Source organism: Crotalus tigris, unplaced genomic scaffold (genome assembly GCF_016545835.1).
Source record: "Crotalus tigris isolate CLP2741 ecotype Arizona unplaced genomic scaffold, ASM1654583v1 scf7180000024341.3516292, whole genome shotgun sequence".
Lineage (NCBI taxonomy): Eukaryota > Metazoa > Chordata > Lepidosauria > Squamata > Viperidae > Crotalus > Crotalus tigris.
The window spans coordinates 567,335-593,754 of NW_024100511.1; the positions used below are offsets into that span (position 1 = coordinate 567,335).

Sequence of the window (26,420 nt, forward strand, 5' to 3'; positions counted from 1 at the left end):
ATATATTAATTTTGGTTGATTTCCTCTTTCCCCGAAACATCCTTTTTTGCAAACATTGAGTTAATACAATTCTTATTGTTTTAATAAATGACAATTTAGTTTATATTTTTTCCAATAGTCCTAAAAAATAATCATCATATTAATACATTTCATTTCTTTTCTTTTCAGTCATTTGGATTGCCTTATCATCGATCCAGTTACCATCCTTATTTTAGTTTATTTCTCCCACCAAATTCTAAATATTTTTACTGGTAAAAGTTTTCTCAGTGATTAGTTACATTTACATTGACAGACTTAATTCTATTTTTTTCCATATAAGCTCTATTTAAGCTGATTGTAAACAGTGTGTTTGAAATAAGAACTAATTTTCTCTATCCTACTTATTTTCCTGAAAAAAAGAACTCCCAAGAAGCAACAATACCTCCGAGAATGAAAAAAGGGAGGGATTCCCCTCCCTTTTGGCTATTGGAAGCACAAATCTAACTCTTTAAGGAGGAAAAAGATTAGAAAGAACTGAAAAATGATCCAACGCTGACACCTACTGGTGGATGAGGACTATAAAAACTATAAAACCTCTATGGCCTTCAAAGTTTCAGTAAACACAGCTGCTTAGATAAAGTGTTATTTACAGAAACAATGGATGTTTTACAAGAGGAAATATATGATATGCTGCAATCCATTCAAAGGACAATGATCTCAAACCACAAAGAAATACAAAATAACTTTGAAAGTATAAATCAACTTATCTCCAATATGGTTAAAGAAATAGAAAAAATTTGAAACACACCACTCTAAGAGGAATGAAATGTTTTAGATACTTAAATGTGACTGAATTCAAGAAAAGTATATGTATGTATGTATGTATGTATGTATGTATGTATGTATGTATGTATGTCTTTGGTTATTCGGGTTTTCTCCCGCGTAAAATTGGAAGTGTCTTGGCAATGTTTCGGCGAAGTCCCATTCGTCATCTTCAGGCTGGTGTTTTCAGCTTCGTGCTTCAAGACACTTCCAATTTTACACAGGAGAAAACCCGAATAACCAAAGACCTACATACAAACACCTGCGAAAACCTCAGAAAACATACATACATACATATATATGTGTGTGTGTGTGTGTGTGTGTGTGTGTGTGTGTGTGTGTATGTATGCTTTGAATTAGAGTTAAGGGATTAGATGACTAGATCTATTGAATAGAATGTCTAAAGATTAAATATATTCTTAACTATGATTAAAAAGAATAAGAAATTTGAGAAAATAAAATACTATTAATTTAGGATGGATATATATTCTAAGTACTATGTTATTTCTTATGTTCTGTTATTACTGCTTTCTTCTCTTCTTTTTTATTTTTTTAATTTCTTTTTCATTCTTCTTTTTTTCCCCTTTCTTTTTACTCTTATATCCATTACTTAAGAAACGTAAAAATGTGAGATGGCTTATATGGAAAAAATAGAATTAAGTCTGTCAATGTGTTGATATTCTTAATAGCAAAATGGAACTTCATTGTAAGAACTTTCACATGTTGATTTTTGGTATTCCGATTTTCCTACAGAAAAGCTTTACACAATTATTTGATTTGCACTTACCCACAACAGAAAAGAATTACACAGGAATAGGACAAGACCCCTTGGACTTTTACAGAACTTGTAACAACTCTAATGAGCTAGAAAGAAAAATAACAGGGATTAAAATTATTTCTGAAAAGGGATGAGTGTGTAATTCAAATTATTTAAGTTACTTTAAATATGATGTAATATTTAAGATATCCTATCTTAAATTATTTTAACAGATAGCAGCTGCATACAAGTTTATTTCAATTACAATAACACACATTCCAACCCAGTGCAGAGGGCCATCTCAGTTTAACTTAATCTTGTTCATCAAGTCTACAAATCATGAGTCAATATTATTTTATTTTAATTAACTAATATGCTCAGGAAAATATTATTTCATCTTCTGGGGTAATTTTCACTAACTACTATGTAAAAAAAGATATGACTTACTAAAACAGCCAGTGGGAGTGGAATAAAGCCCATTCTCCTGGAAACAGAGTCACTGTAATCTGTATATGCCTGGAGGTAGAAAGCAGACTATCAAAAAAGCACTAGAACAGGCAAAACATTGAAGTACTAAGAAGTCTCAGAAGTCTAAGTATGTTTACATATTGCAAATAGATTTACTTTAAAATCACACTCACAAAGGGAATTAAAAGTCAGTTCACAACTGATCAAGAGACTGCCAGATATTAGTGGTTCAGAATCAGAACTTGGCTGAAAAAAACAAGGAAATCTGATGGGGTTAGTACTTTGATGGGTACTTTAATGGGAGAGCATCAGGAAGCAATAAACCTGCAGGCCACTCTGAGGGTCTAGGATCCTTCCAACTCCCAATCTTGGCCATGCCTCCTTCTCCTTAAGCCTCCCACCTCTGCCCATTTGCTTCCAGCATTCCTCCTTGACTGGCCAATGGGCCCCTTGCCCTCTGCCTCGTGCCCTTCGGCCTGGAGAGCCTGGCCTGGGGCAGGAAGGAGACAAACAGCACTGGCACGGCTTCTCCAATTGCAGGGGGGAAGCCTAGTGTGGGGCAGGAAGGAGGGGGGAAGCCTGGTGTGGGGCAGCAGGCCAACTCCCTGTTTGGTGTGAGGCCAGAGTCCAGGAGCAGAGGCAATGGAGGGGAGGGTGAAGAAAAAAAGGAAGCCGGTGCTCTCTAGGCTTTTTTTTTTTAAACTGCTAGAGGCTCCGGGCAGAGAGGGCAACAAGCAAAAAAGTTTGGAGAGGGTGGAAAAGCCAGCCCCGATGGGTATTGTGGCCAGTTGCATTCCAGACAAAGAATGAAAATTGTGTGTTTGTGGGAGGGGGACATGTATGTGCCTAAGTGTGTTAAAACAATGCAATGTTTACATAGCATTACCTAAGTATGTGAGTGTGACTAAAGTAGGGAGATTCCCCCCCCCCGTCATCAGCGAAGCAGTGCCAGTGCTCTTTGCCTGCTTCCTGCCCCACACCAGGCTTCTCCGCTTCCCCCGCAATCAGAGAAGTTGCGCCAGCCCTATCGTTCACCTACTGCCCCACAACACAACCCCTGCAATCGCCCATCACACGCTGCCCTACTGAAAGCAACATGGCTACTGCCTGCCACCCATCCAATTGGTTGGTGGCTAACTGTCCCATGTGGCCAAAGGTCCAGGACAAAGGGGATTTCGGGGAATGGGCCAGGCTGAAGGGTACGAGGCAGAGGGCAAGGGGCCCATTGGCCAGGGAGAATGGGTGGGGACAGGCCAACCAAGGAGGAACACTGGAGGTAAACGGGAGGAAGTGGGAGGCTCAAGGAGGCATGGCCAAGGGTGGGAGCCTAAAGATCCCATTCCGTATCCTGAGCAGTTGAAGTTAATACTGGAAGAAGTAAATGACAATCTATTTCCATAACTGTTGCCACAAAAGTGACAAAATATGTCTATTTTGTCATTAGGAGAGTTTTCTGACAGTCCTAAATTATCTTAATGGAAGGCCCTGGGACCATACAAATTAACAGGTATAGAATAGAACAGTTTTAAAACTAGATTTAATTTTTTCCCAAATATTTTATTCATAGTTCATTATGACATAAATAGTGCAAGTGAAAGGCATTTCCTAGGAATACTGGAAATTAATGTATGTGCTTGTAGCCACAGGGATGTCTTTGGAAGTTCAACTTCACACAGAAATCCAAATTGCATATGGTGAGCTCTCCAATTGCAATGCTTCTCAGTTTCTTCCTAGTGTAAAATTAAATTGCAAGCAAATCTAACTAAATGTGCACTGTCTGAATAAAAACAGGATGTACAAGCTCGGATGTATAAACTTCAATCCAACACTTACATTTTTCTGCCGACTGCTAACAAAGTCAAAGGCAAGGCTTGCTTTGTATTCACTGTAAACCTGGGGACAGGATAACATATGCAAATGTTTGGTTAACCATTTGACAGATTAGCAGCAGACACTTATTATTAGAGAGAAAAGATAGATAAATGTGCATATGAAAATCTTTTGGTCTGTTTGCTTTTGAATATTCATATAGCCAGGGACAACATGTGCAGAAATCAAAATACTAAGTCAGATGAAAATAAAACCATTTGGTTGCTTCAGTTGGACTAGGGATAATAAGTGAGGTATATGTTTGTATCCTTAAAAGGAGGGGAATGGGACAACTCGCCACAGCCATCTCGCCATGGCCAACTCGCTGTGAGACAACTTGCCATATCCAATTCACTGGGGGACAACTGAACAATTCTATTTAATTATTAAAACAAATTAAAATTATTTTAATTTTTACCATTTACATTTCACTCTATTCTTATCCTTTCTTTAATAATTCTTTTCCATAATTTCTTTGATATTAGTGTAACTTTTGTCCCACAATGTGTTGTCCTATGGCAAGTTGTCCTGTGGTGAGTTGGTGATGGCGAGTTGGCTGTGGCAAATTGTCACAGATTCAAAAAGAGGATAGAAGATGAGGAAGCGTCTAGATCATCCACTCCAAGGAACCAAGAGATGTGTAAGAACCAAGTTTGTGGGCTCCAGGCAGGGGTCAAAACCCCTTTTTGGGTTTGACATGCCCCTAATAACACTCAGAAGGATATTGTTAATGAGAATTTCCTTATCTTCTCTTTCTACACAGAGGACAATTGAGCTGGGTGATTTGATGAAAAGAGAGGAATAACCATTCTGTCCCCCTCTTTCAGTGAACAGCTAAGAGAGACCTTTTCCTCCAGCCTATCAGGTACAGACAGACTCTAATGTTTTAGAGGCTTCGAAGTCATTACTGAAATTAAAGTATAGAAATTGTATCAAAAGATTATATCAAAATAGGAAAAATGGGATTAAAACCTAGGAAGGACTATAGTGCAAGTTTTTAAATAAGGCTCTAATGAGATTCTGTTTTATTACTAAACCCAATTCAGATTCACTATCAAAAATCCTGGGGATCTGGAATAGTATGGCTTTCAAAACTTTCGGGGGGGAGGGGAAATTAAGCCATCCACATTTTAAAAAGATGCTACATAATTATGTGAATTATTATGTAAATGTATTAAATGCTTTTAGGGAATTTGTTAATTTCCTTTATTATATCACTGAAAGCAGCAACAACTCATCCTGAATGTGAGCCTGCATTCCCCAGGGCATACAAACACAATGAAAAAGAAAATCACTTTTTTTCTTGTTTATTTGAAAGCTGTTGCAATTAAATATAGTCTTAAAAATGAAAGTAAGTTGGATAATATTTGTGTTAACAGAACCTCATTTTGTAGTTAAAGACAGAGGAGCCATACCCCGCTACTCTGAAAGTACGGTGGTAATTCATTGCTGGTACACTTAATTTAGGAACATTTTAAATATATCCCAGTAGGAAAATGATAATAATACAAAGGCTCTTATAAGAAACTTTATGGTCAGATTGTCAGGTCTGCTATCTTCAGCTTCAGCTGGCATCCTGCCATAAATAGAAAAAGGGGAGGGGAAGAAATTTGGGGAAACTAAGCTGGGCTGTGAAGGGGAAAACAAATGGGGAAGGAGACAAGCTGATAAGAACCAGTGGTATTAAACCAGAATAAGCCAGCCACCAAGGACACCTGGCCTGGGAACGGAATGCAAAACTACATTGAGAGGCACCAAGCATCAAAGCAATTCCCAAAACATCAAAATGGAATACTATTGGACACTGTTGAACTGGTCAGGGAAAGGGGGGAAATGTAACCTTTGCACGGGAATACTCAGATCTAGCTTTACTTTTGCTGCAACTTCTTGACATTAGTAAAAGAATCTATCACTTCAACCAAATGGAGTCAAGAGTCTTTCTTTCTTAAATGACTAAGTTGGGGCAGGTCTGATATTAAGCTAGATCTGCAATTTCGGTCAACCTGAGACATGCCTCTACTGTGGGGACCATGCATGAGATCTCCTCAAAAGAGCGATCAGGAGGAGATGGAAGTTTAGTGGGAGACTGCGCCATAGCCACTAAGCAGAGGAGACTGTTCTGACCCAGTGTTAGTTATTAAAACAGGGCAGAAACAATCTTTGTTCAGGTTGGGTAGATGAAACAAAAAAGAAGTAGTCACAAAGGAAAGTCTTTTACCCTTCTGACAAAGGGCAAGAACAGTCTCTATTCACTTGAGACTTCCAGATAGAAAGTCTTTCAAGGATTAAGCCAAGCAGAAACAGTCCCTGTTCACACTGGCTGAGGCAAATTCACTACCTATTAGTTCCCAGCAGGGAGACTCAGTTGGCACCTCAAATACAGAGCAAGTAGTCCTGACAAACCTGGTTCTGATAAAGGAATCCGACTTGATTAATGTACCCTGGAAAACGAATGGTTGTCTGCAACAACAGACCACTCCCAAACCCCTACTATTTATTTCCCAGCCAGGGAGGGGCTGGCTAGCGTCTACTTTTCCCTGAGAGCCGGCTTATTGTCTTCTATTGCTTTCCTTTTTACGCATACGTGCATCTAGGACAGGCTCCATCTAGTCCTCCCCCCACTCATCTCAGGCCCCGAAGACAGCTGCCTATCCACTTGGGTACAGACAGACAGCCCTGGCTCTGCATCTGCCTCTGATTCTGCTTCTTCATCAGAGCCTTCCAAAGGCTTAGAAGTTGACACAGGCTCCCCCTCCCCCGACTCTGCTGATAGCTCTGCTGGCAGCCGATGGACCAAAACAGAGACTATCACGAGTGGCTAGGGGGGCAGAGGGCTGCAACAACCAGGTGAAAGCCCGATGGTCACTTGGGGGTCAGAAAGAAGGATGATTAGGAGGAACCTTCACTCAGGGTAGGGATGAACCAGACCACAATGGTGTGCTTGTCGAACAGGCCATTGAATTCCTGAAGGATGCCTTTGACAACTTCTCGGGTGTGTGAAGCTCTAGCTCAAATGGCACCATCAACTGCTCAACCAGTAAACGGCCAGGCAGACGATGGTGCAGCTGCACCCACCACAGCACCCGCTCCCCTGGAACCAGCTCCAGCCCCATGTCCAATGGCCCAGCCACTGCCATCTGCCTGGGCAGCCCACCAAGGAAGAGAGAGCACAGATCACCGGCTTGGGGGTGAGATTCAGCTGAGACCCAAAGCAGTTGGCATTCTTCCTAATCCAAGTGTGGACCTACATGCAGGCCTATGGGGCCAACCTACCGACCAAAGAGATCAAGGTAAGAAGTGTGATCCTAGCACTGGAGGGGAGTGCCACGGAATGGATGGTTGTCTTGCACAACAATGATGCTCCAGAGCTGTGCAACCTCAATTAGTTCATAACAACCCTCCAGAAGAGATTTGAAGATCCCCTCACAGACTGGAAGGTCAGGACAAGAATCAAAATGATAAACCAAAGTTGGCGACCCATGGCTGCCTATACCCAAGAATTCCATAGCCTGGCACGCAGACTAACCCACTGGCCACAAGACATGCTGATAAAGTGTTTCCAAGATGGGCTGAATGACAACTTCTATAACACATCTCCAGGGACACTCCACGCACCTTCTTAGCTTAAGAAGTTGAAATTGACCTAGCCTGATCCCGCAATTGCCCCAACTTTGGGTGGTAATGGTCCCTCCCAGTAGAGAAGAGAGACCCCGAAGCCAGGTGGACTGGACCCAAGCCCACACTGCCACTCCATCAGATGCTTCAAATGCAGAAAAGAGGGGCTCTCAAAGAAAATGGGAAAAGCAACCCTGAGAACCCTAGAAGGACTGTAGGTTGATGAGTTCACCCCATTACCTGCCAGTGGTGTTAGAACTCTGACAACATCAATTAGGAGCCTGGCAGGATATGACAATGACATGGATGATAACCTCTTGGTAAATCACCTTGTGATACCCATGACTTTCTCTACTGAACTGATAGTGCTGTCAGAACCCCTATGCATTTTTCCTTTCTTTCCTATCCTTTCATTTCATTTTTTGGGTTCTGCCATTCTAATGGGGGGGAGGGGGACCTATGGGTATTCTGCAGTGTATTTCCTTTGCTTTGTTCTATTCTCTTTGAAGTATCTTTTTTGGGGTGAGACTGGAATGAGCCTCTGGCCATTTGTCTTATTTCCAGGTGGAGGGAAGAAGCCACAGAGAAACCTTTCAGCCTTGAGAACGGCGCCTTATCAATTCTTTCTCACAATTTGACACCTATGGATTGGCTCTGTTTGAACCAGCCAGATGGACAGTTGGGGTAGGGTTTGAAAGGGTTTTTTTAATCTAACATTTTGTGCAGGAAATCCTCAGATCCTGCCTTACTATCCTGCTGTCAATACTTTCCAATAAAAGTTCCTGTTGAGACAATGCAAGTTTCAAGAGTTCTGCTTTCTTGGGAGACTTAATTGAGGAGGTCCTCACAGATGCTTTCTTGGGGCATAGGGAGAACCTGGTTGCCTTCCTGGACTCGGGCTGCACCAGATGCCTGGTCAGTTCTGCCTTAGTCAAGAAAGCGGATCTGCAACTCAGGGAACTTAAAGTACTTGTGACTTTCTGCCAGCTGGAGGCCAGTAACAGGGGGACGGGGGATGACATTTGTCACTGAACTGATAGAGATGAGAATGGGACCTCATAAGAAATCCTAAGCTTTATTGTGGCATTAGGCATGGAGAGACCCCTCATATTGGAATTGGCATGGCTCCTAAAATGGAACCCATACGTAAACTGGAGGTTTCAATCCTGCCTAGAGCGGTAATTTAAAAGATTAGAGAAAATTCCTGTATCTATAATTCAGTTTTGACCTATCTATAATAAAGGCCAAAACTAAGGATTTAGTAAATATTACAATACACATTTATTGCAGCAAGAATAAACCTAGCACAACACCAGAAAAGAGATACATTGAGTACATTATTACACAGGGAAACTAAAATGGGACAATAAACTGCAATGCCAAAATTGACAATATACACCCATCATGGAAATTAAACTAAATTCAAGCAGAAATCTTTTCCTTATATACAATATATTACATAGCAAGGCAAATTTAGATATATGTTTTTAGGACTCAAATAGAAACCAACAATTATTAAGTATCTAAACTGTGGTTCAAGCTTAGAGATAAAAATAAAAAGGAAGAGGTGGATAACTATTTTTTTTTCTCATTTTCACTAGGTTTTTATAAATTAAAATACAGCGTCATCTTGCTTTTTCATTTTTGTGCTTCAACATTTCCTTTTCCTATTTCCTTTATACTTCAGTATTGTAACAATAGACATGTGCTTTTTAAAATGGATAAAGAACCATCAATTAAAAAAAAGTACAGTAGTTCTCTATTCAAAGTTGCAACGGTATTCCCGAGGGCTACTTATGATCCAGATTCAAAATTCCAACATCCTCCCCCACCCCCCTGGGTTGCATGATTGTATCTTGGGTTAGCAATTATGGCCATTTGCACCATCACATAATGACTGCAAAAAAGGTCATAAAATTGGTGTTATGTGGTGACCTGTTTTCTTAGGACTACCTGTATTATATATAAAAATCAGGCAATGGCCTCATTATGCAAGATTATAGAAACGTTAATATTATGTAGATAGAGTTCTCTGTTAAAATCTTGCTCAAGGACAGAACCAAGAGATAAGTGAATGAAGCTACTAATTGTTCCAGTAAGCGTGCTTAGTGAGGCTGCCATCATTAGAAGAAAAGGTGACAAAAAAAGTTACAGTTTAGCTGTAAATCTGAGCAGAAGGAACAAGCAATTGTTATACTCTCTCCCCCATAATCAGCTTGGATTATTTTTCCATGCTGTGACATAATCACCATTGTCTTTTTATATCCCCAACCTAAACTATCAGAAAGTTTACAAGTTAGTTTTTAAGTTTTAAATATGCTAGTGTTTCTCAACCTTGGCAACTTCAGCTCCAAGATTTTCCCAGCCAGCACTGCTCTTGAAAACACTGCTCTATAGTACAAAGATGGTGGGAAGAACTCAACATAGGGAGCCTGCCTTTAGGAATAGTCCCAATCTAAGTTTAATAATTAATTAATTTTGTAAGGTCTAATTCCATTTAAAAAAGAAATATGGTATATTTAGCTATTTTTAATCAATGGGAGTGATCCATGCACAGGTGAGAAAGGGAAGGAAATGTTTCCCTCATTTCATCTACAAAACCTAGAGCAGATTTAGTCCAATCATTTGGAAATGTTTAATTATAGTGCTGAAGAAGCTTTTTGGATGAGAAGCGAAATATCTTCAAAGAAAAAGAAAAACAAGAAAATCCAGTTGCCTCGTGAAAAAGCATCTTTAGGACTATGACCTGGATGACTGAGAATCTCCATAGATGTTTAATTATATACTTACATCAGCTGTGATGTCATTGAATTTGGTTATGAAAGCATGTTTCACAATATCAACAGCAACCTCTGATGCAATCACCATACAGACATCAGGGAACAATACCCACAGATGATCTGTAAAAGAAGGAAGGAATTCACAGGAATAAACTGGGTATGGAACCAAAATAAATGACCTAAACATAAATGGAATGTTTTATTTTGCATTCCCCTCAATATATGCAAAATAAAATCCTTCACATTATATTTTAAATTCTCAGAAAAGAAATTCTGCAGGTAAAGCACTTCTCTTTCAGTACAGAGTCATTACAAGTGGTCAATCTTCTCTTCCCAGGGCTTGGGAATACCTTGGGTTTTTGGAGTTTTATAAAGATAGTATCATAAGATCAAAGGAGCCATTGATTTCTCAATTAAATACAAAATAGGCTCTGCAAATCTTATCTCCTCTAAAGTAGCAATGTTGTCCTTGTAACAAAATGTGCCATGCATTTCCAGATTTCCGGTTTGGTGTCATGACGAGATGGGCGAAAGAAATTGGGCCTCTGGTTTCCTAGTCCAATTTTGCTCCGTCTGGAAACCCCAAGGGGTTGGAAAGTTGCCCTTGAGAGGCAACAAAGAGGAAGGGAAGCCTTAGGAGCTTGAAGCTGACAGTGGTCAGCCCAAACGAACCAAGGAACCTCTTCAAACAGACAGGAGAAAGGCTGCCGGCAAGTGCAAAGGCAGCCCAAGTCATAGACAACCAGGAAAAAAGCGAAGAACTGCGGCATGCCACGGCATGCCACCACACAGCTGATTGTCAACAATGTGCTGAGATCTGGGTGAGACTGTTTTTTAAATTTCTCTTCCCTGTGGTTTTAGAAATATAAATCCCCAGATTGGATAATTTCCAAAGCAAAGACCCTAGGAAGAAGGAAGTTAAAAGCGGCAAAAAAATTTAAATGGGGGAACGAAATTAAGAAATACAAAAGAATATACAAAAATGAAACTGGGACTGATTTAAAGAAAATTTTGCTAACCATTATGATGTGGGAAAATAATATTTATTTTTTGTGAAATCATTTTTTTTAAAAAACTTTTTTAAACCTGAATATAGACATTACAGTTAATAAGGACATCTAGTGGTGAGAAGAGATACTATAACAATACAAAAAGAATTGGAGAAGTTACGGACCTTGGACTAACACCTGTTGTAAACAAAAAGAATTGTATGTGACTTTATACTAGAAAAGACTTTTTACAATCATATTTTTTGACCCTGGATATAACTATAATAGAAACTATTTTAGAAATAGAGGGTTTTTTATATTTTTGAACTAATGAGAACATTTGGATTAGCTTAAAGCAGTTGGCTTTTTTCATGTTTGGATTATAGCCTAAGGCTAAGGTTGGCTTCTTTTTCTTTTTCCTTTTCTCTTTGTGGATTTACAAAACCTGTTCAACTGAAAAATGAGTCCACCAAATCTCACGAAAAAAACCTCTTCTGCACCTTCTTCTGGAACATATAGTCCAGCAAGTCAGGGATTTATTGAAACAATGTTACAACGAGAAAAGACAAACAGCTTTCAAAAAGAGATGCAAGCCACACTATAGTTAATTCAAGAAACAATGCAGAACAATCATGAAGAGACAAAAAACAACTTAGATAAGCTAAATGAGCAAATGCTAGATATAAAAACACAATTTGATGCCATCAAAAAATGATTGCTAAAAATGAACAAAAATTCAGAAAATGAAAGAAAAATCAGAAGAAACTGATGGAAAAATGGAGGCAATAATGGAAGAAAATGAAAGGCTAGAACAAGCAAATCAAAGCTTAGAAGGAGCAATTGCAGCCTTGGAAATGGAGAAAGCTGTACACTATCTAAGATTCCAGAATCTTGGGAGGCAGAAGACTTCGACGAAAGAAACAGAGCAGTTCTGGATGAAAGAGTACAACACCAACAAGAGGATAGAAAAGGCCAGAAACAGATAGAAGAAATAACAGAGGAAATAACTACACAAATAGAAGAGAAGTCAGATCAAGAGGGGGAGGGAATGGCAAGAGAACAGAGGATTATGAGATCGACAAGACTTAAATATAAGTAAATAAAATGGAGAAGAAAAATGGATTTTTTTCAGTGAATATAAATGGATTGAATTCTCAATCAAAAAGGAAAAGAATTTTTAAAAAATTGCAGAAATTAAATATTGATATAATTTGTCTGCAAGAGACACATTTAAAAAACAATGCTATAAAATTGGAAAACTATACTATGCATCAGTGCAACAAAAAAAGAGGAGTAGCTGTATATGTCAAAGAGACAATAGATTCTAAAATGATTTATTCAGATGAAGAAGGAAGAATTGTGATGGTAGAAATGTTTTTAAATCAAAAACAGATACTTTTGGTAGTAATATATGCAATATATTGGACTGCAAGGCGTTCAAACCGGTCAGTCCTAGAAGAGATCAACCCCAACTGCTTTTTAGAAGGCCAGATCCTGAAGTTGAAACTCAAGTACTTTGGCCACCTAATGAGTATGAAGGATTAACTGGAGAAGAGCCTAATGCTGGGAAAGATTGAGGGCAATAGAAGAAGGGGACGACAGAGAATGAGATGGCTGGATGGAGTCACTGAAGCAGTAGGTATGAATTTAAATGGACTCCAGAAGATGGTAGAGGACAGGAAGACCTGGAGGAACGTTGTCCATGGGGTCGCGATGGGTCGGACACGACTTCTCAGTTAACAACAATATGCACCAAACAATAAACAAGAAGAATTTTATCAAAATCTTCATAGAAAAATAGCAGAAATGGAATATCAAAACATTTGTCTAGTAGGGGATTTTAATGCAATAGTAGATGGGATATTAGATTATAAAATTAGCAAAACAGGAAAACAAGGAAGAAAAAGATTACCTAAACTTTTTTTAACATGATAGAGGAAATTGGTGTACAAGATACTTGGAGAGAATCCAGGAAAACTACAATATACATTTTATTTGAACAGTGATAAATCTTGGTCCATAATTGACATGATTTGGATGACTCCTGAATTAAGAACTAATATGCAGGAAATTGAGATAGAATTAGGCACTTGGGCAGATCATAATCCTTTAAAAATGATGTGGAAAGGAATGCAAAAAAAAATTAAGATGGACTTTGAACCAATCTATATTTAAAAAAGAAAGAATTTATAGAATTAGTAACAAAAGAAATAGATATTTTCTTCAAAGAAAATAAAAAAGAAGATACAACATTACAAAATGTACGGGATACAGCCAAAGAATATTTTTGAGGTGAAAAAAACAAAGAAAAGAGACAACAATGTCAGTTGTTAAAAGAAAAATCTAAAAAATTAGAATTAGAACTACAAATAAATCCACAAAAGAAAATATTGAAAAGACAAATGGAAATAATAAAACATAAATTAAATTTAATAGAATCAGAAAAATGGGCACGGCAAATCAAAAGGGCAAAGCAGAATTTTTTTGAAAATGCAAATAAACCAGGAAAATGGTTAGCTTATAAACTTAAAAAACAGAAGGAGAAAAAATTGATAAACAATTTAGTAGATAAAAAGGGCTGTTTACAATTTAAAAATATATGGAAAAAGTAACTTACCAAAAATTCCAGAAAATTTTAAAATCATGTTAAATGAGAAAATAATAATGATGGAACTGATAGAAGCAATAAAAAGACAAAAAAAAATGAAAAAAGACCAGATGGGCTCCCAGCAGAGTTGTATAAATGTCTACAAGATACACTAAGTGCACCGTTTAAAGATGTGTGTGATGAACTTTTATTGGAGGCTAAACTCCCAAACACATGGACAGAAGCAAATATTACTTTGATACCAAAAGAGGACTCAGATTTCACCCAGATAAAAAATTACAGATCAATATCATTACTAAATGTGGACTATAAAATCTTTATTTCAATAATACCTGAGACTGAAAAGATTTCTGACTGAATTTATACATCCAGATCAAAATGAATTTCTACCAAAGAGACAAATAAAAAATAAGATTTTAATGGACATATTGGAATATTATGAAATGCATCCAGGGAAACAATTGGCATTAGCATTTCTAGATGGCCAAAAGTTATTTGATAATATTTTCTGGCAATTTATCATTCAACAACTAAAAACAATGGACTTTGGACAAATTTTTATAAATATGCCTAAAACAATATATCATAAACAAACAGCAAAAGTTATTGTAAATGGAGACTGTACAGAGAATTTCGACATAAGAAAAGGCACAAGACAAGGATGTCCACTATCTCCACTGTTTTTTATTTTAACTTTGGAAGTTTTAAATAGAAATATTAGAGAAGATCCAGAAATTAAAAGACTGGAAATAAAAGGTGAAACTTATAAATTGCAAGCATTTGCAGATGACTTGGTATTTATCATAGAGCAGACATGTCAAACACAAGGCCCGGGGGCCAGATGCGGCCCGCAAAGTGGTTTCATGTGGCCCGCGAAGCTACCCTGGAAACAGTGAGGGAATGGCCCTTGCTGCCTTGGCCCTGGCCCAGGTCAGCTGGGAGCCAATGTACAGTTTGTAATGGCCATCTATGCTGAAACGCATGCAGTCTCAGCTCCACAGGGCCGTCTGGAAACAGCTAGGAACCAGTCCCTGCCGCATCGGCCCGCCCCCTAGGTGCATGCTGGGGAGGTGTCACCCTTTGTGAGGAATGAAGAAATGCACCATCGCCTGGAAGTAGCCAGAAAATGGCCCTTGCCTACTTCACATATCCGGCTTGATGGGCTCGGGTGGAGGAGTTTCGGCAGGTAGCGGAGCGCTCTTCTCACAGCACTGAGAGGCTGAGCCAGGTGATATGAAACTGATGAGAAGTGCAATGCTGCCTAGCCCCCAGCCTGCCCAGTTTCAGCAGACAGCAAGGTGCAAAGCTCAACCTCTCGGTGCTGTGAGGAGAGCGCCTCGCTGCCTGCTGAAATCGGGCAGGCTGGGAGCTGGGCGGCATTGCACAGGTAACGTTGACTCTCACGCTGCTCATGGCATCCCCTCCCCCGGAGCCCACCAAGCCAGATATGCGATGTAGATGAGGGCCATGTGCTGGCCACTTCCAGGCGATGGTGCATTTCTTCATTCCTCACAAAGGGTGACACCTCCCCAGCTGCATTTCTCCCTCCCTAATCTCAAATATTTTCCCACCACCTCTGTAAGAAAGGAAAGAAGGAGAGGAAGGGTCTAAGGGAAGTCCAGCCTTAGTCCTGCTCTGCTGCCCTTTTACCATCCCCTTGCCCCCTCCTCCTGGCCTATCCTGGGGGTCTCCCATCCTATTGCTAAGGAAGCTTTGGATCCAAAGCCAGGTGTCCTCCCATGGAGATGGAATGGGCCTCCCTCTGACTTTGCCCTCGTACCCATCATGAGCAACCTAGCTAAGGAGAGCAAGCAGAGCAGCAGCAGCCTTGAGGAGGAGGTAAGTGCAGCTGGGTGCCCCCTTGGGGAAGTGGGGCTGGACTTGGTGCTGCAAGTGCTCGAGGGCCAGGCTGGGTGTTTGACATCTGCTTCCAGGGCTCCGGGCAGCCAGTACCACCATCCAGCCCCCCCGCATGGCCTGAGAGGAACCATGAGGCTCCTCCAGTGGACCATGCTTTGGCACTTGCCCTGGTCCCACCCTCTTCTGCCAGAGACCCTCAGATCTGTCCCACTCCTGCCCAGGCCCCCACAGGCCCCCTTGACGTGAACGATGTAGAGTTGGCCATGCCCATACAATAGACCACACCCACCCCATCCACGCCCACCCAGTAGGCCTCACCCACCCTGGCCACACCCACCCGGCCCCCCGAGGGCAACCGCAATGCTGATGCAGCCCTCAATGAAATTGAGTTTGACACCCCTGTCTTAGAGGAAACTTTAGAGATGATTCCTAAATTATTGGAAAAGATAGAACAGTTTGGAGAGATAGCAGTACTGAACATAAACAAAGAAAAAAACCAAAGTGATAGTTAAAAATCTTAAACAAAATAAAAATGTCAGATAAACAAAAAAAATGTCAGAAAAAATAGAATTACAAATAGTTTAAAAAGTTAAATACTTGGGAATATATTTGACAGCAAGACTTTCAACAATAAAAGAAGATAACTATATAAAATTACTGAACCAAATAAAACTTGACTTGGAAAAGTGGAAAAACCTGCAATTGTCGATATTAGGAAGAATTGGTACAGTGAAAATGAATATATTACCAAAAATACTGTTTTTATTTCAAAAGATACCTATAAAACTGGAGAAAAAAATTATTTGAAGACTTAAATTCCCTAATTTTAAAATTTATTTGGCAAGAAAAGAAAGCTAGAATTAAATTGAAAATGTTACAAAAAGCTAAGGGAAATGGAGGTGTTGCTTACCAGAGTGGGTTTTATATTATCAAGCATCAGTATTAACATGGGAAAAGAATGGATAATTTCTTAGAAATAAAAGATTGGTTGGCATGCTTTTTTATGGTATGGAAAAAATAAAATACATAAATACTTCCAAAACCTATATTAGAAATGCATTATTACTAACATGGGAAAAAATAAAATGTAAAATATACTTGAAAATTCTAGGATGGCTTTCAACAATGGAAGCATTTGTACATCCAAATTTAGTCAGTCTTGAGAAAATATGGACATATAAAGATATTCTAAATTCTGAAGGGAATTTAAAATCTAAACAAGAGATGGAAAATCAGGGTGTTGAATCTATCATGGTGGTCATATTTACAAATGCAAGTGAGATATGATAAAGATGTTAAATTGTATGGATTATACAGAGAGTAGATCTTGTTTGATCAGATATTATTAACGTCTGATGAAAAACTAATTTAAAAAATGTGTAAGTTTTTATTGAATTTGAAAATGGAAGATGAATAAGTAAAAGAAACAATGATCACATGGGCAAAGAATTTTGGATACAATATAGATTTAGAAAAATGGCAAAGCTTGTGGGAAAGAAATTATATACTGACAATGCCAACCTCTTATAAAGAAAACTTATATATTTTATAGATGACACTTGCCACCAGCAAGATTAGCAAAAATGTTTAAAAATAAAAATATGTCAGATAGATGTTGGAAATGTAATCACAAATCAGGTACTTATTATCATGTATGGTGGACATGTATTAAAGTAAAGAGATATTGGACAAAAATACATACTTGGCTAGAAAGGATGTTGGGAAAACATGTAGATTTTAAATCTGAACTTTTTTAAATTAGGTATAATGCCAGAAAAGCTTGACAAACGAAGTATATACTTAATTTTACATGTGAGAACAGCAGCAAGAATCATATTTGCACAATATTGGAAAAATGAAGAAATACCACCAGAGGAAGAAATAATTAAAAAAAAAATTAGACTGTGCGGAAATGGACAAACTTACACTGAGGTTGAAAGAAAAAGAAGAGACAGAATATTTTCAGACTTGGGACTTATTTTATCAATGGCTGGAGAAACGAACAAGAGATTAGGAATTTAATTTGTATTAGTGAATGATAAACTCAGGCAACACGTTTGTTAAAAAAGTACTTTTGAATTGTATTTAAAAAGTCAATAAAAACTTATAAAAATGTGCCACGCATTTAGTGTTCAAAGAGGGAAACAAAGCAGATCTTGCTACATCAACTCTACAAGAGCATCATAAACTAGAGGTGGAAACCAGAGCAAACCCTGGTTTTAAAACTTTTCAAAGGTGAGATTAGAGGAGAGAGCATAATAGTCATCCTCATTAATCATATACAAGACAGTTGAAGGGTCTTTTCTTAAGCTGCTAGGCCTAAGGTTAGACTGCTTTGCAGAGATCAGAATCAGGAGACTGGTGTTTGTTTCAAAGATCAGATGTTTTCAAATCATCCTGTAAAAAGTTTTAAGTGTGCTGCTGCACTATGAGTGTGCTACTTTCATCCCAGGTAATTCATCTAGGAAGGAGAAAATACAGAGATACAGAGAGATTAGACACATTTCCATCCATTCCATTTTTGTAACTGCAAGCCACACGAGAATCTTCTTCCAAAACAGAACAGCGGCATGAAAATTTTACGAGGTGATCATTAACAGTTCTAATGAAGACAGATTTCTCTCCAGCAAGGTATCAGAATTAATTCAGCACATGGAGCAAAAGGGGCGTTGGTCTTACCTGAATGCCTTTTCTCAGCGTGACGATGGCAAATCCACCAATGGAGTTAACTTCGTCTTCTGCCCACAGACTAGTCATCCAATTTTGCTCCACCTCTCCTCCTGGGACCTCCCTGACCCAGTCTCTCCATCGTCACGCTGAGAAAAGGCATTCAGGTAAGATCAACGCCCCTTCTCCAGCATGACGAGTGGAGAATCCAACAATGGGACATACCAAAGCCTCACTGTCCTTGTGGGTGGGATGCCGTCTGGGCCTGTGTCCCACTCTCTGATACTATGCACTGGAGTACTCTCCTGCCAAAGGAGGCCTCCACAGATGCGAATCTGTGTAATTTATAGTGTCTTCTAAAATGGGAAGGCGATGTCCATGTCGCCGCTCTACATATTTCTTCAATCGAAGCCCGAGTTGCCCATGCTGCTGAGGTTGCAGCACTGCGTGTGGAATGTGCAGTGATTCGTCTGGGGACCGTCAAGGACTGTCCCCTGTATGCCTCCGCTATACACCTTTTAATCCATGTACTGATTGTGGATGCAGTGACCCTCAGACCTCTTGTGTGAGAGTGGAAGGAGACAAACAGTGCTTCCGGAAGGGTGCCGTTCGCTTGATGTACTGCTTTAAAACTCTGCGAATGTCTAACCTGTGCCACTTGCGCTCCAGTTCATGGGACGGTTCAAGGCAAAAGTTTGGTAGCACTACCTCCTGTGCTTTGTGGAATAGGAAATTGACCTTTGGAATGAAGGAGGGGTCCAAACGTATCACCACCCTGTCCTTGTGCAAGGTACAAAGGTCCTCCCTCACTGACAGGGCTGCTAGTTCTGAGATGCGTCTTGCTGAGGTAACAACGACTAAGAAGGTGACCTTAAGGGTCAGGTACTGTAGGTCACAGGTCCTGGCAGGCTCAAATTGAGGTAAGGTTATGGCCTGTAGGACCTTACGTAGATCCCAGGAAGGGTATCTGTGCACCACAGGTGACCTGCTGTTAGATGCGCCCTTTACAAAGGATCGCACCATTGGGTGTCTGGCTAAAGTTTCAGAGTTGCCGTAGGTAAGAATGGTTGATAGGGCAGCCACCTGTTTACGAATTGTGTTGGGTGTTAACCCCCTATCCAGGCCTTCCGCTAGGTAGTCCAAGATATCTGGGATAGAGATGTTGCATGGGTCTAGTTGTTGCCTGTTGCACCAACGGTAATAATTTTTCCAAGAGGAATCATAGATCCTGTTAGTTGTAGGCCTTCTAGAGGCCTGGAGAGTCTTAATGACTCTTTGTGAGAAGTTATCTCTCTCTAGGAGACTCCGCTCAAGCGCCAGGTGGTCAATTGGAGCCACTGTGGATCTGGATGTAGCAGGGATCCCTGGTTGAGGGAAATTTGGTTGTGTGGAATCCTCCACGGTGGAGATGTAGATAGGTTTACGAGATCGGCAAACCACGGCCGTCTTGGCCAGTGTGGTGCAATGAGTATTACCTCTGCTTGCTCCTGCAATATCTTCCTGATGGTTGCTTGTATCAAAGGAAGAGGTGGGAATGCATACAGCAGTCCTTTCGGCCAGTGGCCTTGAAGTGCATCCGCTCTCTCTGCTCCTGGTGTCGGAAAACGAGAGAAGAACCTCGGAATCTGAATGTTCTTTGGACTGGCAAACAGATCCAACACTGGATGGCCGAATCTCTCTGCTGCCTCTCTGAAGAGGGCAAGGTGCAGGCTCCACTCTGAGTGGTCTATCGTTGTCCTGCTCAGGAAGTCTGCCTGGCAATTGGCTTCCCCTGAGATGTGCTCGGCCTTGATGGAGGCTAGGTTGTTTTCTGCCCAGGTTCCCAGCGCTTGTGCTTCGTTCATGAGGGCCCTGGATCGCGTGCCTCCTTGTCGGTTGACATGCGCTTTGGCCGCCACATTGTCTGTGAGTATGAACACGTGTCGATGCACCACTGCACTGTGAAGTGACAGAGAGCCAGGTGTATGGCTCTAGCAAGTTTATGTTGTGCTTTAGGTCTTTCTTTGACCATTGATCCTGTGCTAGCTGTGATTGCAGGTGCGCTCCCCAGCCGAATAGGCTGGCATCCGTTGTAACGGTGACTTGGTTGGCTTCCCTGAACAAGGGTCCCTTCCCCATCGCTGGGGAGGACCACCACTGGAGCGACCTCAGAACCTTTGGTGGCACCTTCACTCTTTGGTTTGAGGAGTCTATCCCCACTCTTTGGAACGGAAGTAGGAACCACTGGAGCTCTCTGGAGTGTAGCCTTGCCCAAGGTACAATTGCGAGGCATGACACCATCTTTCCTAGCAGCTGTGAGAGTGTAGCCAGTGTTGAGGATCCTTTCCTTTGGATGAGCCTGACCAGGGTTCGAATGCTGCATTGACGGTCCTAAGAGAGATGGACCGTGCACTTTTGTGTGTCTATGACCACTCCCAGATGAAGAAGACGGTTTGAGGGAACGGTCTGACTCTTCTAAAAGTTTACTGAGAACCCGTGGTCTTGAAGGGTTTTCAGAGTCAGTGCCAGGTCTGACTGTGCTGTCTGAGCCGATGAGGATTGGATGAGAATGTCATCCAGATAGCATTGGATGTGCACCGGAATTGTTCTCAAGTGTGCGGCGACAGTTGTGAACCTTTGTGAATACCCTGGGAGCTAAAGAAAGTCCAAAAGGTAGGGCCCTGTATTGGAAGTGTTGACCTGTGTGGTAGAACCTGAGGAACCTCCGGTGATCCGGAAGTATGGAATGTGAAAGTAGGCCTCCGTCAGATCTATGGACGTCAGAAGGTCCCCCTTCCTGATGCTTGCTAATATCAAGTGAAGGCTTTGCATTTTGAATTTTTTGTACTCCAGGTGTCTGTTCAGACTCTTTAGGTCTAGTATTGCTCTCCTGATGGTATTTAGGACCCAGAGGTCCGTGGTGGTGGCTTGCCATTTGTGGGCAAAAAGGGCTAGCCGGCCACCAATGGGAGGGGGCCCTGGGCCATCACTTGGATCTGCGGTAGGGATGCCCCTCGGCTCCTTGAAAGGGCCATCTTGCTTAGGCCTGTTGTCTGAACCTGTCCCTGTTATTGTTTCTCTCACCTTGACGGTCCGATCTGGGCTAATAGGGACAGGAAAAGGTCCTCTGATCCATGCCTGCATCAGGTCAGAAGGCCGGTCTGCAGGAATAGGAGGGAGCTCTCCTCTCCATCCTCTTTGTCAGGTGGGCCAGGATCTTGTGTTTGTCCTTATTTTCAATTAGATAAGGGTCAAGCGCCTCGCCAAAGAGCCGGCCACCCTTATAGGGTGCTGCCGCTAAATGTCACTTAGCCTTCATGTCCGCTTTCCAATGCTTGAGCCACAGCAATCTGCGTGCACCAGTGTTGTATGCTATTGCTCTGGCAGAGATATTGGTTGCGTGTAAGGAAGAATCTGACATGAGCTCCACTGCCGCCACTAACCTTCTTAAATTATGGTGACTTTTCTCCTCCACTGGGGGAATACTCTACTGGAGTTGGTGCAGCCAAAGAAGAGATGTCCTGGTGAAAAAGGACGTAGTGATGCCTGCCTTGATTGCCCATGCCGAGGCCTGGTGTGCCCTGTGGAAGATGAGGTCCATCTTCTTGTCTTCTGATTTCAGGGCCTCCGCTGCATCCCCGGCTATCGGGGGTGGAGAAAAGAGGGTTGCAATGGGTTCATCTATTGTTGGCACTTCTATTATCTCTGATAGTGCCAGATCTATGTTGAACATTTTCTTGTCTGCCCCCCCCCCCATTGGGAGGAAGGAACCCGGTGCCCCCATGTTGTTCTGAACAGAATAAAGAAGAGAGATGGACAGGGGACAAAGTTTTGGGTATATGTGGGCTGTGAAAACACTTTGTTGTTTGTGACCTTACCAGTTGAGGGATTGGTGGAGGTTTCTTTCTGCGGAATTGGGGGCCTCTCTATATTTGCAGTGCCACTGGCAGCGTCTTGAATAAGACTTCCGTATGATCTACGGGAGGTTTAAATTGCCTGCTAATCAGCTGTGCTAATGTATTCCGAATTTGCTTTGGCTATCCTGGCTAGCTTTGTGGGATGATTGCTTTGGGGGGGGGAAGGAGATTGTCTCTCCCTTTGTTCAGGGTCACACTTGGTGACCGGAATATGGCATCCAGTTCCTTGTTTGTCTGGTATCGGCTGGGCTCATGCCAGCCTTGTGGTTGAGCTGCAATCTGACAGCAGAAAGGGCTCAAACGAACAGCCGTTCATTCTTGCAGTTCCCCCCCCCCACGGATTGACCAAAATATCAGAAATATACGACCTTAAAGAAGAATCACTTCAGGAGTCAAGAATTCAGTCTAAACGGGCTCAAGAGTAGTCGAGACTGGGTCAGGAAGGTCCAGGAGGAGAGGCAGAGCAAAACTGAACAACTAGTCTGCAGGCAGAAGACGAAGTTAACCTCATTGGTGGATTCCCCACTCGTCACGCTGGAGAATAATCTAAACAGTTGACTCTTTGTGCAGATTTTTAATCCATAATTATAAAAGCTAAGTCTGCAAATATTTAATCAGCATGCAGGCAAAATGTGAATCAGGACCAATTTCCTGACACTATCAGGGTCCTAAATCTGAATTGCATAAGGGTGAAATTGCATATAACCAAAGATATTGAGATGAATTGTGCTTTACTGAATATGTATGGAGCAGAGCAAAATACAACATAGTCATTTGTTACCATGTCACTAAAAGCACTTCAGTAACTTGTAATAGATGGAATTAAAATTATGTACCAGTCAGAATTCAAAATCCAATCGCAATACAAAAAATAAAGTGAAAAATAAATTGAAATGAAAAAAATAAAGCAAACAACCTCATTTTATTACAGCCACAAAGAAAGAGATGTTTGACAATTAATATATATATGAACATCAGCAAGTATTTCAGACGTAATTGGCAAAAGAAAACACAGAACCGTATTGGTTGGAAACATGTGGAAGAGGCCTTCATCCTACATTGGATAGACAATGGCTAAAATGATGATGATATATGAACATATTTAGAATATTTCATTTTAATGTTTATGTCTAAAGTAGTCTTTACCTGGGTTCCATGAAAATTGTTCCATATTTCTTAGGCAAACTATCAGTAATAGCACATAGTTGGTGAATCTCTCTTTGATATCTAAAATAATTATGATAGTAATCTGTTAACTCTAAGAAGTTTCCAGTTTCTTAAAAGCCAACTATATCGAAGATCCATGAGGAAGGCAAATAAACCACTCATAATTTCATACAGGTAATCCTCAACCTACGAACATAATGACACCATTGAGACAGCTTTGTTTAATGACTCCCCCGGCTCTCCCTGATGCCACTGTTAAATAAACAGGTTGTTAAGCAAGCAAGGGGTACCTCATGGGTGAGGGAGGCCCTGGGAGGCCTATCGCTCAACTGAGTCTAAAAAGAAGGCAGACAAGCAGCAAACACTTTGCAAAGCCAAAAACTGTGGGAAGAGCCCGGCCAGATTACATTACAATGCCAGAAAGTCACTACTGACCTTCAGGTGACTTCAAATCTCTCCTGGCTTTTGATAGCTTTGGGGAAGTCAGCTGCCTACATGCAAAGGCAGCAGCTGCAGGACCAGCTTCCCAAAACCTTTTCCTTGCTTAACCCTCCCCAGAAACCCACATTCCTTCAAAGACAGTTGATAGGCAGCAAAAAACATGGAAACCTTTGGAAAATGTTTTGCTGCCTGTTTTGCTGCCTTTAGAACCCAGCTTCTCCATGGCTGTTTGTTGCACATTTGTACTATAGCTGCTTTTTCTTTAGAGCTAAACTTTTTCTTCAGCTTCTCATGGCAAAAAATTGCAGAAAGATTTTCTTTGCTTCCTTCTTTCCTCTATTGTTCAACCTGGCAGTGACACATCAAGGTAAGTAACTTACAGATTTTGCCACCCTCTGTCCAGGCATGCAGTAAATTTAGCAAATTAAGTGGTTAAAAGGGATCAAGATTTGCAGGGATCAAGACTACTGATCGGGCCAAACTTTCATCCAGATACTGAATCAATGGTTTTCACAAATTTGTGGTATCTTTCACGACCCTAAAATGATAGATGGAGTTGCATATTCCAATCCTATGAATAAAATTAGGGCTACCACATTTCGGCTACAAAAATCCAAGTTCTTAATTTTGGGCTGCTGTTTATAGGTTGTTTGGATTTTGCAGTTGGCATGGCAGGCCAAGCAAACCCAATAAATATCTAGCTAAATGATAGGCAGTTTTGATAGACAGTTCTATGTGTGAAGTTAACTAACATCTAGATCTTATTCCGCAATTCCCAAATTTCCTTTAGAGGAATGAGATTTGAGAGCCTTCTGACTTTGTCTCCCCATAGATTTAAACATTTATGACCTCTCTCTTGTGCCCATCCACACACCACCACCCCCAGATCACAGCCCACAATCTAGAATCTGTATGACTCAGTGTCACTAAATACACCACAGATTTCAGACTTTTACACATAGAAACTAGCATGAATGGTTATCACACAAAAATATACATACCACTATTTGACATCTGAAATAAATTGTTCTTCTCAAATTTCTTGAAAACGCTTCCTTTTATTTCCACAAACTGCATTTTAAAGAAAACAAATTCCCATTTTAGGCAAATCTGGATTTAAAAGAAAATTTCTACAAAGCCAAATCAAATGGTAGATTTGCATTAGATCCTTCTAACACTTACATTGTTAGACATCATGATAGTAAGAAGTGATTTATTGTGGGAGTTGAAGGCTACATTGAGTGTTGTTGCTTGGACCATAATAAGGATAGCATGCAAGACTGTAGTCACATATATTAAGGAAAAAGAATTTTACTAGAAAATATTAGTCTGAATTTCAAGATCCCCTTCAATAATCAGTAGAGTCTGACATTTCATCAAGTCATACTAAATACACTCAAAGATTTCCTTAACTCAGGGGTGTCAAACTCGCAACATCACATGATGTGTCGCGACGTATCGTGACTTTTTTCCCATTGTCAGCAATGGGGTGGACGTGGTTTCAGCATGACACATCCGGCCTGCGGACCGGCAGTTTGACATCCCTGCCTTAACTATTGATTCAAGCATGCAGTGAAACTTCCTTTCTTCAATGCACGATTCAAGTGAAGTTGCCAAAATAAGGTGTTATGCATGGTAGTGAATATTGGCCACTAAACAGTAATCAATTCCACAATGTATTTCTTTAGATTAGCTGTAGATTCTTCATATTTATACGTATTTCCAAACTGGCTTCATTCCCCTTAGTTTACCCAATCATGAAGTTTTGTATTTCTCTTCTACACATCCAAATTTTCTAATATTCAAATATTCAAAAAAATAGCTAGAGCATAGAAGAATTTGTGTGGTAGAATAAATCAGAAAATGGGCTGTTCCCAAGCTTGGCAATTTGGCTGCAAACAGTTCATCTCCATTCAGATCCTCCCCAAATGGAGATTAAACCTTTGTAGCCAAATCGCCAAGCTCGGAGATCAAACCAACAGCCCAACTAACAACCCAAACTACTAATATTCAAACACATCTCAGATCAGAAAATAACAACAAATGGATTTGTAGGCTGCTGCTGATTCATGACCAATTCAGACAGGGAGTAAACAATTGTTTGTGGCATAAATATTAATTTATCCTTTCCATGAAAAAATATTTGTAAGAAAGTTGTTGTGATGGTAGCAAATGAAATCAAAAAGTTGACAAGACTTATGAAAGCTAACAATACAATAATGTATGAGATAGTGTGTATATCCTTTTAAATTTCCAAATACCCCTGCACTATAGAAGACAACAGTGATGTGCAAATCCTTTGTAAGCCACCATGTTTTTTTCCCCAAACTCATATAGCATCTTCCCTACCTGTTCCTGGCTGTGACTGAATTGTTGGGCATACTTTGCCACTTTGGTCTGCTGGAAAAAACAAAGCAACTGTTTGTAAATATGTACACTAATGGAGACAGCCAGGAGTAGTTCATGAAGCAACTGCATGAATCTGGAAAAAAATGCAACTGT

At 40.5% G+C, this 26,420-nt stretch overlaps 1 protein-coding gene across 14 annotated transcripts in view; it reads right to left on the reverse strand.

Annotated features, from left to right (window-relative positions):
• TAPT1 (transmembrane anterior posterior transformation 1) overlaps positions 1 to 26,420 on the reverse strand; it is a 155,053-nt gene that overhangs the window by 6,228 nt on the left and 122,405 nt on the right. For 6 of the 14 annotated variants that reach the window (XM_039326530.1, XM_039326532.1, XM_039326525.1 and 3 more), the window contains 7 exons: positions 25,101 to 25,198; positions 24,920 to 24,989; positions 23,457 to 23,537; positions 10,301 to 10,410; positions 3,860 to 3,919; positions 2,006 to 2,074; positions 1,589 to 1,665 (listed from right to left, as the gene is read on the reverse strand). In XM_039326530.1, the coding sequence (XP_039182464.1) occupies positions 1,589 to 1,665; positions 2,006 to 2,074; positions 3,860 to 3,919; positions 10,301 to 10,410; positions 23,457 to 23,537; positions 24,920 to 24,989; positions 25,101 to 25,198 (565 nt within the window). Of the gene's footprint in view, positions 1 to 1,588; positions 1,666 to 2,005; positions 2,075 to 3,859; positions 3,920 to 10,300; positions 10,411 to 23,456; positions 23,538 to 24,919; positions 24,990 to 25,100; positions 25,199 to 26,267; positions 26,319 to 26,420 lie in introns of all 14 variants that reach the window. The other 8 variants (XM_039326535.1, XM_039326529.1, XM_039326536.1 and 5 more) reach the window with 6 other exon arrangements.